Source organism: Mus musculus, chromosome 5, assembly GCF_000001635.26.
Source record: "Mus musculus strain C57BL/6J chromosome 5, GRCm38.p6 C57BL/6J".
Taxonomy (NCBI): Eukaryota; Metazoa; Chordata; class Mammalia; order Rodentia; family Muridae; genus Mus; species Mus musculus.
In genome coordinates, this window is record NC_000071.6 from 139,115,907 (window position 1) to 139,134,895 (window position 18,989).

At 49.4% G+C, this 18,989-nt stretch overlaps 1 protein-coding gene across 8 annotated transcripts in view; it reads right to left on the reverse strand.

Moving 5' to 3' along the window:
- Nucleotides 1-18,989, reverse strand: part of Prkar1b (protein kinase, cAMP dependent regulatory, type I beta) — a 133,400-nt gene that overhangs the window by 98,603 nt on the left and 15,808 nt on the right. For 2 of the 8 annotated variants that reach the window (NM_001359097.1, NM_001359098.1), the window contains exon 2: nucleotides 11,681-11,879. The exons of 1 other annotated variant lie outside the window; for it this stretch is intronic. In NM_001359097.1, coding sequence (NP_001346026.1) covers nucleotides 11,681-11,857 — 177 coding nt within the window. In that variant the 5' untranslated portion in view covers nucleotides 11,858-11,879. 5 more of the 8 variants (NM_001359099.1, NM_001359100.1, NM_001253890.1 and 2 more) reach the window with 5 other exon arrangements.

An 18,989-nucleotide genomic window follows, 5' to 3' on the forward strand; every position in this document is an offset into this window, starting at 1 on the left:
CTGTTTGAGGGGCTGCTGGCTGGACTCTTCTCCATGATAGCTATACCATTTTACATCAGTAACATTGTGAGGCTTCAATCCCCCCACACTGCCATCAACATGTTATCTCCTCCCCCCTCTTTTCTCTTCTTCCCTCCCTCTCCTCCCCTACCCCATTTTTTTGTTTGTTTTTTGTTTGTTTGGGTTTGTTTTGGGGGGTGGTTTTTGATTTGTTTGTTTTTGAGATAGGGTTTGCCTGTGTAGAGCTGGCTGCCCTGGAACTTGCTCTGTAGACCAGGCCAGCCTCAACTTAGAGCTCCTCCTGACTCTGCCTCCTGACTGCTGAGATTAAAGTCCTGAGCCACCACCACCCTGCTCAACATCTTATTTTCTGTTTTATTTTGTTTTTAATATGGTCAACAGAAATGGCCTTTGGACACCTCAACTTTGTGAAAACAGTAAGACCCAGACGTTGGAATGACTTGAGACAGGGACAGAAAGTCCTGTCTGTACAAGGACCCCAAGATCCCACAGAACTGTCCCCAAAGGGACAAACCTGCTACCTGGAGATAATGACTGAGCTGGGGAGGAAGGGGGCATGAATCTTCCCTTTGTATGAGGCTCCAAGCCAAGTGTCAGGCAACTCCTAAGAATGTCTAAAAGCCTGTCTCAGAGCCACCTCCAGCAAGAAGATTCTGTATTGTTCCTTCATTGCTCTACCCATGTCTAAAGCGATCTTATTTAAATAACTTATGATCTTGAGACAGTCAAAACGACCCAAGTCTCTCCATGGGCTTCGGCTAGCAGTAGGGTACTATTAAATGGTGGGTGTTAAAAACAGTTCTTGCCTGGGTAGTGGTGGCACACGCCTTTAATCCCAGCACTGGGGAGGCAGAGGCAGGCAGATCTCTATGAGTTCAAGACCAGCCTGGTCTACAGAGTGAGTTTCAGGACAGCCAGGGCTACACAGAGAAACTCTGTCTTGAAAAACAAACAAAAACAAAACACAACAAAAATCCAGTTCTCATGGGTCAGCAAGATGGATTAGTGCATCAAGGGGCTTGCCACCAAGCCTGACAACCTGAGTTCTGTCCCTAGTACCTACATCTTTGAAGGAGAGAGCCAACTCCTGCAAATTGTCCTCTGACTACGAAAGCAGAATATGTAAAACTCTCAGCTGTGCTCAGCCAGAGTCTTTCCTTGCTGAGGTCTTTCCTTGGCTACTTTGTGTTTTGTGTTGTTTGCAGTGAGGACTAAACCCAGGGCCCCATGCTTGCTGGCACGTGTACTGCCACTGAGTTACATTCCTGGCTGTGGGCACACTTTCTACCTTTGTCATTGCTAGAACAGGCTGAGCTGGTGACAGTGGCAGCTACAGAATGGGAGCAATGGGACAAGTGGTTCCAGGGCCAGTGGTTGCAAGGGATGTCTGAAAAGCTTCAAGGGACCCGGGACAGATATCAGGAACTGCAGACCCCAGTCATAGGAGGAGTGCCAAGGGGTTGCCAGGACTCAGGAGCTGAGGGTCCTGACACACAGGACCCACGAGTTCTAACACCCAAGGCCAGTTCAGAAGCAGAGATACCAGCAGATGCTGTCCTCACCTGCTACTGCCTATGTGGCTGCAACTGCTGGGGGGAGGGGGTTTACAATAGTACCACATGGGTTGTCGGTTAGAGCCCAGAGCAGAGAGCCTCCAAGCCTGTGGCTTCTAAATCCAGGAGCAGTTTATCCCTGCTCTCTGGGTAGGACTCTGAGCCTCTGCCTCTGCACCTGCCCATCCGGCCCCTAGGCTTTGGGTACTCAAGGGCCCAGAATGGAGAGTCACTTACCCACAATTCCTATCTAGATAGAACAGGACTCCGGCCAACTCATTTGTACCGGCATCTGTTTTACCTTGTTGAGCATAAGCCTCACACTGTCTCGGAAACACAGTGTCAGGCCACTGTAAAAACACCAATGGAGAAAGTAAGTGAATGAGTGCGTGACTGAATGAATGAGTGAATGAAAAGGCAGCATCTCATGTCATATAGGCCTCACAACGCAAGCTACCACTCAGTCACCCAGCTACCTTGTGATTAGGTTGATCAGGAATGAAGATGCAGGGGTCATAGTGGCCCCCCTGTGAGGGACCCCTGAAAGCCCTTTCAGGATCAATGGGAATTCAGAAAAGTGTCACCCCAAATCAAGACATGGGTGGCAATGGGTAAGTCATAATGGCCTTAGCTATGGGGTGGAGTCAGGGACAAATTCTGGTTTCACAAGTCCTTAGATAGTGGGGCTATGTTGAGACAAGTCACCTCTCCCAGACCCATGGCAACTGGAAACATCCAGATGTTCATAGGTCGCCCTGTGCCTGTCAGTGGCTTTTATTGCAGGAGAGTGTGGCTTTGCGCCCCTAGGTCCTCCCCTGAAGACTCACACACACCATCACAAAGACAGGCCACCTCTCTTACGTTACCAGGGCCTCACCCTCTAGTTGACACTACTGGTCCTGGCAAAGAACATTTTTCCATCTCAGCAGACAGGGGTCAAGTTGAGCAGGATACAGGTGTTTCAAAACATCAAAGCCATGGGTTTCTGGAGTCATCAGGGGAAAGCAGTGTGGGGCTTTGTGCCAGCCAATCTCTCCTAACCTTGTCTTCTGCTTTCCCTCTGGCCAGTGCCAGCATACCCCCCTGCTGGCACCCGCTTTGGGATTCAGAACCTCCTCTGGCCTTTCAGACCCCTCCCCCCCAACATACACACTTCCTGTCTCCTGTTTTTACTCTAAAGCAGGACAGTCAAGGTCAGGGGTTAGGACAGGCTTTTCCAGCCAAAGGAATTTTCCTAACAAGTGTGGGAACAAGTTTCCAGAAAGCTCCTTCAGAATGTGCCCAGAAATGAAGTGAAAGGGGACTGTCCCCATCCTGCTCCCCTGGGGACCAGTCAACTTCCTGGGCTCTGAATGGTGTTCTCCAACTGACCACAGTTTTCCTACACACCCAGGACAAAAACCACAGACGCCAAGGGGTGTGGCTGGACTCAACAGAGGTTTGAGCCCTCTGAAGGAACTCAGCATACCCTTGGGAGACAGACAGAATTCCTCAGTCCCACCAACTTCAGCTGTCTACTTTTCTCCTCTGGAGAACAAGATTCAGGAGGTCAGAGAGAGGCCATTTCTGAGGGGAGGCACCCCGACTTGACAAGAGCATCCATCTGGGACAGGGAGAGCATGGGGAGCCATTTGTGGGCAAAGCCCCAGAAGAGTTCCCCATATAAGCTCAAGGCTATCCCTCTGTATTCTGAAGCCCCAGGTCTAAAGGAGGAGCCAGTTATTTGAGGACCTGGTTCTCCTCAAATCCTACCAGAGTAGGATGGTCATAATCGTGGCAGGAATCCCATGAGCCTCTGGGGCATAGCATGAGAAGCTACAAGTAAATCTGCCCATGTGGGGAAACTGAGGACAGAAGGGGTAAAGCACCTGGTTTGGGGCAGGGGGTGTTACCTCGCCATTCAGCACCAAGAGTAGAAAAGACACCCAATTCTTCAAATATTTATGAAGCATCTACTGTATACCAATCCTCACATAGAAACTAAAACAGAGATGATGCAAGGGGAGAGAATCCTACCCCAGGTTTGGAAGAAGACAGAGGGATTCTGGGAAGACGAGCCTTCCAAATTGACCCCAGCGTTCAACTGTCACTCTTAAAAAGAAGGTCCAGGAGCAGGGGATGCCCAGCTGAGTAGTTTTAAGTCACAAAGGGCCACCTCCCTGCCAGCACTGTTCAGAAATTGAGCCTCTTTCCCCACCTGAGACACAGGGAGTTTCTGCATCACCTGACCACTCTTGCCAGACAGTTACCACCTCATTAGTCTCCTGTGAGACTTGGGTTTGACTGTGCAAATTACCACCATTCATTCCTTCAATCTGCAGTGTGTGTGTATGTGTGTGTGTGTGTGTGTGTGTGTGTGTGTGTGTGTGTGTGTGTGTGTGCTGGGGATGGAACCCAGAGCCCCCTCAGCTTCTGTTTTTTTAATTTTTCTCCTTTGTCTCTTCTGCTTTGGTGGTGGTGGTGGGGGAATAGGATCTTTCTATGTAGCTCAGGCTAGCCTCAAACTTGAAGCAATTCTCCTGCCTCAGTTTTTCAGACAATTCTCAGGAATTACAAACCTGTGCCACAATGTCTGGCATGCCTGTACCCTGCTTTGCTGTTCTGCTCTTTCCTTGCATCTCTGATCAGACACTGGAGGCTGATCAATGTCTCTCCTCCATATAAAATGTAACTTAATAATGGGGTGTTTGATGTGGCGCTTCAGGATGAGGGAAGAGTCATGAAGCGGTGATACCTGGGCACATGAACTAGCTTGTGCAAAATCTGTAAGACTGTTGATAGTAAAAAATTAGGACTGACTGAGGATGTAGCTCAACTATGCCTAGAATCCCCAGCTGGGGGCGTAGCTTAGTGGTAGAGCACCTGCCTAGAATCACCCAGTGAGGGGTTGGAAGTGTGACTAAGTGCTGTCTCCAGCATGCATATAACAAGCCAGATGTGAGGTCACACGCTTGTGTGGCTCACTGGCCAGCCACCTCTGGAACTCCAAGTCTCAGTAAAGAGACTGTGTCAAAATCAAGGTGAGAAGAACAGCTGAGGCTGACTTCTCACTACCATGCATGTGCAAACATGTGCGTGTGCATATGTATACACACACAAAGCTTAAAATTAAAAAGAAAAAAAGGTGCTAATAAGGGCCAGGGAAGTGTGTATTGTGCAAGCCTGGGGACCTGAGTTTGGTCACTAGAAGCCGTATAAAAATGGAAAGAGACAAGAAGACAGGAATAAAGTCACAAAAACCAGAGATGACAAAGGAAAATAAATAGGAGGCTTAAACCAACCATATTGATTATATCAAATGCCTATGATCTACAAAGGAGATGATACATGCATATCACTTAATGCCTATATAGGAATGAACGGGACTTAGTATTTTAATTGTAAATAATATCAACACATCAGATCAACGGTAGATATTATCATATTCAACTTAAAAACCTAAAACCAAGCCAGGTGCAATAGTGTCCACACCTCTAATCCCAGCACCTGAGAGGCTGAGGCAGAAGGATCCTGGGTTCAAAGCCAGGCTGGGCTACATTAGAAAGGGGGATGTGACTCAGTTGGTAGAGGTCTAGCTCCATTGAGTCCAAGGTAGATCCCCAGCACCACTTGACAGAGGGTGATTGTGGGGCCCACCATCTTTGCCCTCAAGAGATCAAGGTTATCTATCCTCAGCCACAGAGTAAACTTGAGACCAGCTATGGCTACAAGAGATACTGTCTCAATCAATCAATCAATCAATCAATCAATCACTTAATAAACATAATTAAAGAAAAGGGAGAGATAAACACACAACTGATGCTGGAGTCTCAATAGTCCTTGTTATTGACAAAAGGTCAAAAAACTAGCAAGAATGCAGAAAGTGGCTAAGGGAGATGGCTCAGCTGGTAAAGATACTTGCAGAAGAGGAGGAGGAGGAGGAGGGTGGAAGAGGAAGAGGGGGAAGAGGGATAGGAGGAGGGAGAGGGAGAGGAGGGGAAGGGGAAGACAGAGGGGAAGCAACTCCTCCAAGTTGTCCACTGACATTTACAAATATACCACTCGAGGCACCAGAGCCCACTCACATACATGCACACTCACACACAATAAATTTTAAAATAAAAAAAACTTTAAATCTATATGTATTAGATGCACGCCTTTAATCCCAGCACCAGCAAGGCAGAAGCAGGTGGATCTCTGTGGATACATGGTACCACTGGTCTACTGAGTGAGTTCCAGGACTCCATAGTGAAACCCTGTCTCAAAAGCTCATTTAAAAACAAACAAACAAACAACAAACAAACAAAGCGCCAATGCCGTGACCCTGAACTCTCAGTTAAAGCTGCACAGAGCTCTACCTGATCTCCTCAGGTGCACAGGGAGGAGCCACCCCAAAGCCACACTGTTATCTGCCAGAAAGCACACATTAATGAAATGAAAAGGTCTGGAGTCATTCAGTGCTCGTGGACCACAGTGAAGCTAGACCTGAATCACGGAGTCGTCTGGAAAACCTCCAGATATTGCAAAAAATTAAACAAAGAAAAAAAAATCTTAAGGAAGAAAACAAAGTTTAAGTCTCTGGAGAGTCAGGAAAGATCCTGAGCGGAGTGGACCATGGAGAAGAAACCTCCGGCATCAGAATTGTGTCAGTGCTGTCAGCGTTCCCAAAACCGTGCTCACAGGAAATGTGTGCACTCCGATGTTTCCTTTCAAAAAGAATTAAACTGTTATTTTGGCACTTCACCTTAAGCTTTGGAAAGGATATGGCCATCAATACAGCACAAAGAAGGAAATCATAAAAATAAGAGCAAACTCAACATCAAGTGTAAAAATAAATAAATAAAATAAGATCTGGAGAGTGGATGAAACTATCTCCTTGAAGATACCGAGGGGCTGGCGCCATGGCTCGGTGTAAGACCAATGCTGGCTCTTGCAGTTGGCCCAGGTTCAGTTCCCAGCCCCTACCTGGCTGCTCACAACCATCTGTAACTCCAGTTCCTGAGGATCCAGCGCCCTCTTCTGGCCTCCCAGACTACCTGCCATGTGCGTGGCGCACAGACATACATGTGGCACACAGATATGCATGCAGACAAAACACATAAAATAAATTTTTAAAAGGAAAAAAAATCATTAGAATTGATAATCCTCTAAATAGGCTTGTTAACAATAGAGAGGCACTAATCACCAGTATCAAGAATGAAATGGGGGAATGGAGAGATGCTCAGATGGCCTCCCTGGAGGCTCTTCCGGAGGACCAGAAATTAGTTCCCAGCACCCGTATCAAGGGGCTCACAACTGCCTGTAACTTCAGCTCCAGGGGATTCAACACTGTCCTCTGTGTGCAAACCTGGCAACCCAGTGCTGCCATGAACCTACATGTGTTGGTAGTTTTTAATTTCTCAAAGAATCATCTGGAAAGTCTCAAAAGTCTCAGTGAGGGATTGTCCAGATCAGGTTGACCTGTGGGTGTGTCTCTGGGGAACTGTCTTGATTTCCCTAATTTGGGCTGGAGGGGTGGGTTGGAGGGGATGGGCAGGGAGGACGGGCACGCCCACTGTGGGTGGGGCCGTAGTCTGGGATTAGAGCAGTGGTTCTCAGTCTTTCTAATGTCATGACCCTTTAATACACCTCCTCATGTTGTTGTGACCCCCCCAACCATCAAATTATTTTTGTTGCTACTTCATAACTGTAATTTTGCTACTGTTATGAATCATAATGTAAATATCTGTGTTTTCTGATGATCTTAGGTGAGCACTGTGAAAGACTCATTCAACCTCCCCAACAAGATGTCTTAACCCACGGGTTGAGAACCACTGGCTAAGATCAACAGAGAAGCCAGGTGACTTGGTGGTATAAACCGTTAATCCCAATACTCAAGAAGCAGAGAAATAATATATCTGCAAGTTCAGCCTGGTCTACATAGTGGGGTTCCAGGCCAGCTAGAACTACATAGTGAGAACTGTATCCCCACCGAAAACAAAAACAAAAACCAGACAGGAAGAGTAGAGAAAGCTGGCTGAGCACTAAACCTTCATGCAGTCACGTTTCTCTCTATCTTAGACGTAGCTGCCCTCCCCCCTGCACAGGCACACATCCATATATACTCACACACTCACACACTCACACACTCACACACACACACACACACACACACACACACACACACACACACGCACACGCACACGCACACGCACACACACACGGAATGCTGACCCATTACGCACTGAGCAATCATTGGAAAGGATGTCCCCGCAGAACAAATGACAAGTAGAGAAACATGTAAAATATAAAACTGCCACTGTCGCATGGCCACACCCAGCTAAAGATTGTTTAAACAGCACACCCAGCAGGGAAGGGGTGTGGAGGGAGGGTGGCTCAGCTGGCAAGAGGGTTAGCTTCGCAAGCACTGGGTCCTGAGTTTGAATCCCTACCTATGTAAAAAGCTGGGCACTGCTGGGCATTGTGGCACACACCTTTAAGCCCAGAACTCAGGAATCAGAGGCAGGCAGATCCCTGAGTTCGAAGCTAGCCTGGTCTACAGAGGGAGTTCCAGGACAGCCAGGGCTACTCAGAGAAACCCAGTCTCAAAAACAAACAAACAAACAAACAAACGAGATTTTCTTTTATAGGGATGGATGCTTTGATTTGTTTTTGTTTTGCTTTGAGTTCTATTTTCGTGACAGGGTCTCCCTATATAGCCCAGGCTAACCTTAAGGTTTTGATCCTCCTGCTCAGCCTCCTGAGTGCAGGGATGACAGGCATGTACCACCAAGCCAGGCTTATGAATTCCTTTTCAATATTTTGGGGGTGCTGAGAGGATGGCTCAGTTAGTAAGGTGCTTACAGCTGGAGCTTGAGGGCCTGAGTGTAGGTCTTGGGCACATTTGTAATCCCAGCACTAAGGAGGAAAAGCAATCGACTCCCTGGAACTCAAGAGCCAGCCAGCCTAGCTGAATGGGTGAGCTCTAGGTTCAATAAGGAACCCTATCATGAAGCAATAAAGTGGAAAGGGATTAGGGAAGACACCCAACACTGACCCCTGACCCCCGACCCCCACACACGGGTGCACACGTCATCGGTACCTGTGTGCATAGGTACACGTGAACATATGATATAAATTAATTAGATGACAATTAAAAAAATATATTTTAAGCCAGGCAGTGCTGGTGCACGCCTTTAATCCCAGCACTTGGAAGGCAGAGGCAGGTGGTTCTCTGTGCCAGCCTGGTCTACAGAGTGTGTTCCAGGACAGTAGGGCTACACAGAGAAACCCTGTCTCAAAAAAAAAATATGGATGGATGGATGGATGGATAGAGAGATGATAGATAGATAGATAGATAGATAGATAGATAGATAGATAGATAGATAGATAGATAGGAAGGAAGAAAGGTAGGTAGGTAGGCAGGCAGGCAGACAGACAGATAGATAGATAGATAGGAAGGAAGAAAGGTAGGTAGGTAGGCAGGCAGGCAGACAGACAGATAGATAGATAGATAGGAAGGAAGAAAGGTAGGTAGGTAGGCAGGCAGGCAGACAGACAGATAGACAGAGATTTTAAAAAGTGTTTTTGGAAGTTGGCTAAGTGGTTAAGAGCAGTTACAGCTTTACAGAGGACCCTAGCTCTGTTCCTAGCACATATGCCTAAAACTCCAATTCCTGGGGATTTGACACCCTTTTCTGGCCTACAAAGCCACCGTTGGTTATGTGGCATACAAATGCACACACACACACACATACATACTTAACAATAGCAATAACAATAAACTTTAAAATATTTCGATAAGTGCTATTTACTATGTTTTTTTTTCCCAGAGTTGGAGGTAAAGCCAAGGATTTTCACAGCTGTATGCCAGTTAAGCACTGGACCCTTCCACTGAGTACCACCCCTCCACTTGAGATGGAAAGAGTGTCTTAAAGAGAAAAACGAGGCTCGGTCTTTTGAGTCAGGCATGGCAGTGATGTCTGTATTCCCAGCACTCAGGGGCTAAGGCAGGAAGATCATAAGCCTGAGACCAGCCTAGGCTACATAGCAAAACCTTGTTTCCAAGAATACACAGTATGAACTAGAGATGGTTCAGCAGTTGAGAGCACTTATTCTTGCTTAGGACCTGTGCTTGATTCCCAGCACCCACATCTCACCACTGTCCATAACTCCAGTTCATCCAGGGGATCCAATGCCCTCTTCTAACATGGTACACAGGCATGCATGCAAGCAAAATACTCATAAGTAGAATAAATAGATATCAACAAAATATTTATGTTAAATAAATTTATATTATGAACATAAAATAGAATAATTCTTAAAAATTAAAAACATAGTAATAAATAGTAGTAGTAGCAGTTGCTTTGAGTTGGAGCTATGATTACAGGAGGCCACCATGAAAAGTGCCTAGCAGCAGATGGTTCACAAATGCTCAAAGGCAAGTCACAGCCTGATGAGACTCCCCATCTGGTCTCCAACTGGGACAAGGGAATGACCTCAGGTGACACTCAGCAATACTCTGGGTGGGGACCTATGGTAAGGATGAAGCTGGTACCTAGGAGGAAGCCATGTGCTCTTGATAGGAATCCTGCTAGCCACCCATCCCAAGCAGAGGAGGAGCCCAGGAGAGGGGCTGGGGAACTGTGAGCGACGTCATTCACCGAGGAGCCAGTCAGGGGCACCTGTGTCCTCAGAACAGTGGGGCTAGAGCGGTAAGGTGGAGTGTACTGATAATCCTTACACTCTGAACGCTGATGCAGAAGGATTGTAAGTTTGAGGGGAGCCTGAGTTGCGTAGCATGACAGTACCACAAAGAAAGAGAGGGTGTGAGAGAGAGAGAGCACATGTGAAAGTGCTTCTTCCCATCAAATATGTCTGGGGCAAATTCCTCCATCCACACTGCAAGTCCAGCATGCAGATCAACATGGACCTGGACTACACACACCTCCATCACTTGCATGATCAGATGCTTGCCTTTAATTTGTTTTTATGTACGTGTGTGTCTGTGTGAATGTGTGTGTGTGTGTGAATGTGTGTGCACAGGGAATATATGTGTGCCTGTGGAAACCAAAAGAAGGCCCCGGATCCCGTGAGAATGGAGTTACATATGATTATAATCCACCAGGTGGGTGTTGGGAATCAAATCCGGGTGCTGTGGAAAAGCAACCAGTGCATGCTCTTAACTGCTGAGCCAGCTCTTCACTCCTCTCACTGGGATCTGGGGGCTTGACAATCTGGCTCTGATGGCTGGCCACTAGACTTTAGGATGGTTTCTATCACTAGACCTCAGCCAGACAAAGTGGTCCAGCACTGAAGAAAATGAAGCAGGAGGATAGTGGCAGGTATCAGACGAAGCTGGACTACAACGTGAGATCTTCTTAAGACATACACACATAACCAGACTTCATCCCCATCTGGTCCATATGAAAACTGCCAGCGAGTCCTGTGGCCACTAACCAGGTTCAGATAAATAATCCCTGAACCAGTCTGTGAGAGTTCTGAAGACTGTAAACCTCAAAGAAATAGAAAGCGAGAGTGTGGGACCCAGAGATGAAGCCAAGGCCAAATAAAGAAAAGTCAGTGTCAAGTCAATCGAATTACTGGGAATGTAGCCCAGGGCCTTATTCATGGGAGGTGGTGGTGGGGGTCCAGCCTCTCTCACTAGGGGATTGGAGGCAAGGGCTCTACCACTGAGCCACGCCCTCAGCCCCTCACTGGGGGATTCTAGGCAGGGGCTCTACCACTGAGCCACACCCCCAGCCCCTCACTGGGGGATTCTAGGCAGGGGCTCTTCCACTGAGCCACGCCCCCAGCCCCTCCCTGGGGGATTCTAGGCAGGGGCTCTACCACTGAGCCACGCCCCCAGCCCCTCCCTGGGGGATTCTAGGCAGGGGCTCTACCACTGAGCCAGGCCCCCAGCCCCTCACTGGGGGATTCTAGGCAGGGGCTCTACCACTGAGCCACACCCTCTAGCCCCTTGCCTGGGGAATCTAGGAAGGGGCTCTACCATGGAGCTTCAGCCCCAGCCTTGCTTCCCATGATCCTGACAGATCTGGGATATAGGAGCATCACTATCTTGGAATTCCAAGGAGGGACTTGAAGCAGCTTTGCCCAGGCCACCTACAAAGGATACTAGGGGCACTGACCTTCTCCAACTTCTCAAAGTGCTCCCGGAGGAATCGCAGTGGCCGGTCCGGCTTGGCGACACAGAGGTGCACAATGCATTCTTTGAGCACCTGCTGGATGCCATGTTTCTGCACGTACATCTCGCATCCTTTCAGAGAGTCCTCATCCTCCGAGTGGAAGCATGATGGGGAGGCCATGGTCAGAATGTCTTCTATGCTCCTGTTACAGATGACACAATCAGCTTTAGGAGGTGTTGGGGAAGCCAAACTGTTCTACCATAAACTATATAAAGTACACGTGGGCTGGGCCTGGTGGTACAGGCCTGTCATGCCAGCTACTCAGAAGATGAACACAGGAGGACTGTGAGTTCAAGGTCTGCCTGAACAGGACCAGCCTATACAACTTAGTGAGAACCTGTCTCAAAGTAAAAAGTAAAAGCCTGGAATGGGTTTAGAGAATATGACTTAGTTGGTAAAATACTAGCCTAGTATGCAGATTTCATGCCCAACACCAATGAACTCTGCAGTGATGCATAACTATAACCCCAGCACTCCTCAGCACGGAAAGACATAAAGATAAGGAGTTTAAAGCCAGCCTTTGCTACATAACAAGTTGGAGGCTGGCCTGGTCTATGTAAACTTTGCCTTTAAAAAGAGGGAGGGCAGGGGAGATACTGACAGGATGGTTCAGTAGATAAAACATCTAAGGCCCGAGCATGAGGACAGAAGGTCAGATCCACAGCACCCACAGAAATGCCAGGTGGGCATGGTGGCCTACAGTCCCAGGGTGAGGGAAGTGAAGCCAGGGTCCTTGGGGCAAGCTAGCTAGCTAGACTATCTGAATCGGTGAGCTATGAGTTCAGGGAGAAACTGTGCCTCACTGTATAAGGTGGAAAGTGGTCAAGGAATGCACCCAAGACCAACCACTGGCCTTCTACACACACACACACACACACACACACACACACACACACACAGAGAGAGAGAGAGAGAGAGAGAGAGAGAGAGAGAGAGAGAGAGACGCATGCACACAAAACATTTAATTAAAAAAATAACATAGGGCTGTACATCAGTGGAAGAGGGCCTCCCAGCATGTAAGGTTTATTGTTAATGATTAACTCCAGTGTGTATAACGCCAGAAGTCACGTTTGTCAAAGGGTTTTCTCTGATGAGTTAGTTCATCACTCAAAGGCTCAAACGCCTTCCTTACTTCGGAACAGGTTCCTTCAGGGATGAAAGAGATCAAGTATGATTTGCATACGGTTCTCTCTCCATTTCTGAGAAATTTCAGGTGGAATAAGTTGGGTGTTTGGCGCCCCCACTATGCAAACCATGATGCTTCATTTTTTTTTTCATCCACACTCTCCCCCCTTTTAAGGTTGATGTTGTCACGATCTAAGGCCCCAGCGCGGGTGGGTGGGGCGCGAGGGGGGTGCTGTCAAAGGATTGGGGTGGCTTGTTTCATGAGAAAGGCAAAGAGGGTAAAGAAAACAATGGAAGTGAGCTGAGGGGTGGGGGTGGGGGGCTTGGAAGACAGTAACAGAGGCCCGAAGGCTCTAGAAGGCTCTAGTGAGTGTCCTGCGCAGTGTTGAGTCACAACGTCCAGGTCATCGCCCCGCCCCACACTGATTGGAATCATCCAGCCTAGAGGCCTTGGGGTTGAGGGGACCCCATGGCGGATGAGGACGAGGAGGTACACCTAGCCTCAGAAGGATGGGGAATCACACACACACACACACATACCGTGACTCGGTCCCCAAACCCTGGGCCCACCAGAGGAGAGTTGGGGACGCCCCCAGATGGTGGTGAGTGCAAGGCGCCTCCAGACCCTGGTGGGTACAGGGGACCAACCCAACCCTGTCCTGAGAGCTTTTACAAAGGCCTGGTACCACCTTGGACGCCAACAGTTCTCCCCCCACCCCACCCCCGCCTCCACCCGCGTAGCCCCGCGGGGCTGATTGCGCCCCTCCCCAAATCCCTCGTGTCCCCGTGAGTCCCCCACCCCACCCCAGTTCCCGCTGACACCCAGCTCCAGATAGGGCCGGGTCCCTACACAGACCCCACCCCAGCCTGCGTACCTGTAGATGCGCGGTGCCCGAGGCCGGAGGAGGCTGCGCGAGGACGCGGGGACGCGGGGACGGCGAGCGGGTCCCCGCACTGCAGCGGCGCCGCCCTCCGCCCGCCCCCGCTGCGCGTCGCCGCCGGCCGCCAGGCCCCGCGCACCGCGCCCGCGCGGGTCGCCCACCGACCGCTGTCCTCCCCAGGGACCGCCCCACAGCTGTCTCTGAATGCCAGGGACACACCAGAGCTCTGTCGCGCAGGCCCCGCGTCCCCGCACACACACAGGTCCTGCCACCCGGACCTCCTACCACCCCATTCCTCTCTTCCTAAGCTAGCCCGACCTGGCTGGCGCCGCTCCTTCCGGGCCTAGATGCTCTCTCTGCTCAGGGCACAGTGGCACCGTGCTCTGTCTGAGCTGTCATTCTGAGTCTCATTCAGTGCCTGCCCACTCTAAAGCCGAGGCCTGTAGCAAAAATTAGCCACCACGCACGCATCCTGTCCTGCGCCATCTGCTCCTGTGGAAACAGAGTCCATCTTCTCCCAGTGATCTGAGCTGCAGGAGGAAGGATGAGACTCAAAGGTGCTGGAGAAGACATCTCCAATCTTCTGGCCTGTCTATATTCTCCAGTCCACCACGTATTCCCCCCACTCACCTGTCCTGACTCACCTGTGCTCACACCCTGTTCCCCAATCTGTTCTTCCATTCACCAGCTCCCCACTCGTCTATCTACACTGACCAGCTCCCTGAATTTGTTCCTCCACTCACCTGCCCACATTCCCTATCGTTCAGGGGTACCCCATTGCCCAGCTGCCTGATACCTCTTGCCACATTCACCAGCCCTCCTCCTCCTGACACACATGTCTCCACATGGCCACCAACCTGGCCTGTGCTCTCAGCAGGCAGGGCTGGCGGTGGCCCACACCTCTTCCTGCCAATGTGAAGGAAAACTGCTGTAAAAGGACTTGCTGCTTTGGAACAGGGCTCAGTTGATATCGTGCTTGCCTAGCATGCAGGAGCTCAGGGTCCCATCACCAGCAATGCACCAACATGGCAGCACACACCAGTGATCCCAGCACGTGGGGTGTAGCAACAGGAGCAGCGCATTGTCTGTATTGTATGTTTGCCTACAATAGCAAGTTTGAGGCCAGCCTAGGCTACATGAGGTTCTGTCTCGAATAAAATCAAATCTAGAATGAAATTAATAATAAAACAAAACAAGTATATGATAAAATAAACAAAAATAATAAAATAAAATAAAAAAAAGACACTGCTCAGCCGGGCATGGTGGTGCATGCCTTTAATCCCAGCACTTGGGAGGCAGAGGCAGGCATATTTCTGAGTTCAAGGTCAGCCTGGTCTACAGAGTGAGTTCCAGGACAGCCAGGGCTATACAGAGAAACCCTGTTTCAAAAAACCAAAAAAGAAGAAGAAGAAGAAGAAGAAGAAGAAGAAGAAGAAGAAGAAGAAGAAGAAGAAGAAGAAGAAGAAAAAGAAGAAGAAGAAGAAGAAGAAGAAGATGATGATGATGAAGATGTAGCTCACACTTCCCTGGCCTTGCCCTCCAGCCTGCCTCCCCAGATCTGTCCACCTGAGTGACAGACATACCTAGTGGGAAAGGGTCTTTTTTTTTTTTTTTTCAAGAATTCAAGTCCCATCTTACCAAAACGAAAACTTGCCTTTCCTAAGTAACTCATGTGCTGCTACCTGCCAGCACTCAGATGGGGTCACCTGCCTTCTCCATCACCCACTTCCCTCTCTAGCCCCAACTCCTCCTGGCTCCTGCGGGGATGCAGAAAGCACTGAGCAAAGTCAGCAAAAAGGAGCCAATTTCTATCCTGGAACTTGGGCTATGGGGTTGAATCCTCCAGGGCTGCTCTCCACTCTCCTCCTCTTCCTTTTTTGTTTTTGTTTTTGTTTTTTGTTTTTTGTTTTGCTACTAACCCAAGGCTAATCTCAAAATCACTAAGGATGGGCCTTAAACTCCTGATCTTTATTCTTCTACCTCTGAAATGCTAGGCTTGTAGGCATGTACCACATGCATAAATAAGGACTGGGTTTTCTCCCCTGGGGACCCCATCCCCACCTCTAAGGGGCTCTCTGTTTTTTGAAGTTCCCTATAAAGACTACCCTTCATGTTGTTCCTTCGGAGAGGTGGGGTGACCCTCAAGAACAGTCCTCAGATCACAAGGCGCACACACACAAGCAGACGTCTACTGAAGTACACTGCCTGAAAGGCAAGTCCCCTTGGATAGAACTGTCCTGTCACAACAAGAACCCTTGGTCAGGGGCTAGCCATCAGGAATTATGGAACCAACCAAGAACCAGGTCCCTGGGCCTTACAGCAATGCCTGCTGCTGTGGCCCCCTGTGAAGGCAGCTCCTGCCATTCTTGGTTATGTCTGGGCTACTCTAGTAACCTAGTCCAGGGACCTTGGCTTCTTGAGGTTCCCTTCCTGTAGTGCTGGGGATAGAACCTGGGATTCCCTGGCCAGCCACTCTAGCCTACTTGGGGAATTTGGGCAAGGCCAGTGAGAAAATCCTATCTCAAAAAAGAAGATAGCTTTTAACTAAGAACTGGGAAGGTAGAGGCAGGGGCATTTCTGTGAGTTGGAGGCCTGGTCTATGCAGTGAATTCTAGGCCATCCACAGCTACATAGTGAGACACACACACCCCAACATGCCCCACCCCATGCCACAAAATGAATGTTGGTCCCCGGCACCTGGAAACTGGAAAATAGAAACGTGAGCCTAGGCTACCTAGAGAGGCCCTGTCTCCAGAATGTAAGTAAAATAAATAAAAGGCAAAAGAAAAAAGTCACTGAGGTAGAGTTGCTGATCTTATTTACTCATGGTGCATGGTGAGGGGCTGTTCTGTGGAGTTCAGAAAGGAAGATGGCTCATTAAACCATGGTCTTTACAGACGTGGCATAGCCATGACTCTGTGACTGGGGCCCTGGAGATGACAGTGTGGGTGTGGACCCCGTCTCTGGCCCAATCGTCCAGTGTACAGAACTCCTCCCAAAGGAGCAGGAAGAGATGACTGACACTCACCAGGGGATGCTGGGAAATGCTCATGTCAAGGCAGAGAACGTGTGCTGAGGGGATGCAAACCGAGGGGAGGTGCAGAGCACAAAGCTCAGCTTCTCCCACATACAAAGTCTCAGTCTCAATCATATTTTTGGCTTTGTGATGGTGGGAAAGAAACAGGAACCATGTGTGAATGGTACTTTAAAAATATTTACCTCTTCTGGGCTAACATGAGATAGAGTATCATTTTGTTTATTTTGATAGTTTATGTATATATTCCTGAACATATGTGTGTACAAGCATGAGGATGCCAGAGTTGGACCCTGTGTGTCTTCCTCTATCACTTTCCACCTCCCCCCCATATTTGTGTTATGTGCACACATGCATGCATTTGTGCTCCCCCCCCCCGCCGTGTGTGTGTGTGTGTGTGTGTGTGTGTGTGTGTGTGTGTGTGTGTTTGTGTGTATGGTATGGTATGTGAATGTAGACATGCATGTGCCATGAGGTCATGTGGAGGTCAGAGATCAATTCTGAGAATTTGGTTGTCTCCTACCAGGGTCCCAAGGATCAAACTCAGGCCTATGTAGTAAACTGGTTTACCCACTGAGCCATCTCACCAGCCCCATTTTTGATATCCTGAGACAGGGTTTTGCTGTGTAGCCCAGACCAACTACAAACTCAAGAACCTCCTGTCTCAGCCTCCTGAGTAGTGGGATTGTGGGTGTGCATCACTGTGCCTGGTCCTGATGCTCTTTCTTGATAGTGGACAGCAGCAGCAGCAGCACTTTCAGCATGATCTGTGTTTGATGGAAAGCCTGATACTGAGCAAGCGGTAATCAGGCTGTGTTGCTGGGAGTGGGGGTGCTGGCTAGGCTAGGGGTGTTCCATGCATTCTGTTAGTAAACCACAGGTTTCTCAGAACCTGAGTCTATGGCAGTCAAGTGGCTTGTGTCAGTTGGAACTGACAACTCGGTCCACTCCTTGAGAGTCACCTGATTCTTCTCCAGAGACCTGGAATGCTGGGTATGCAAATGACGCCACTGGGAAGGAGTCCCCATTGAGGCAGGAAAACAAGCAGATGGGGGTGGAGGGAATACACAGGTTTCCTATCACTGAGCCACACCCCAGCCCCTCACTGGGGGATTCTGGGCAGGGGCTCTACCACTGAGCCACACCCCAGCCCCTCACTAGTGGATTCTAAGCAGGGGCTCTACCACTGAGCCACGCCCCAGCCCCTCACTGGGGGATTCTAGGCAGGTGCTCTACCACTGAGCCACGCCCCAGCCCCTCACTGGGGGATTCTAGGCAGGTGCTCTACCACTGAGTCACGCCCCCAGCCCCTCCCTGGGGGATTCTAGGCAGGTGCTCTACCACTGAGTCACGCCCCCAGCCCCTCCCTGGGGGATTCTAGGCAGGTGCTCTACCACTGAGCCACGCCCCCAGCCCCTCACTGGGGGATTCTAGGCAGGTGCTCTACCACTGAGCCACGCCCCCAGCCCCTCACTAGTGGATTCTAAGCAAGTGCTCTACCACTGAGTCGTGTTTTCAGTTCCAGGCCTGGCTGGGTGTGGACCTTCTGCAGACATGTGAACTGGTGAGAAATGCCCCTGCAGCGGAGCAAATAAGGCTTTGCTTGAGCAGCGCTTTCTAATATTTGAACTTCACACTGTTCGTTGCAGTCATCTGGGAAGTGGATCCCACTGGAGACTCCTGGACATTGATCCAGTCTTGAAGGGGCAGGCTTCACGACAGCCCAATGGTAAGCCCAGCACTTCTCTTGAAAAACAGAACAAAACAGAAAGCCATCCAAGTCCCCATTGGTCCTAGCCCCGAGACTCAACCCCACCCCCCAAAGGGTTCATGCATGCTTTGGAGTTCTTTCCCAGGGCTGCACAGGACTTGGTTTTACTCCACCAACGTGGTGGTAAGATATCCAGCCTGTGAACTGGAAATTTCTAGCTTCTTTGGAAAGTCGGTATGTCAAATCATGTTTTGCTGGGGCACACAGGTGACAGGATGTCTTGCAAAAGCCAACATGTGAAAGGACACGTGATAAAGGAGTATAAATATGACCTCACAGACAGTGGGAGCTGGAGCATTGTTTTGGTTTGCTCTGCCTGGCTAGTCTTCGCTAACAACACGTGTGTCTCGGTTTGCCTTATATAGCGTTGTTGAGCTCTGCTTGTGGTAGGTGACCCAGCCATTGAGAGAAACTGGCCAAAGAACTGCTCGTGAGGTTCCT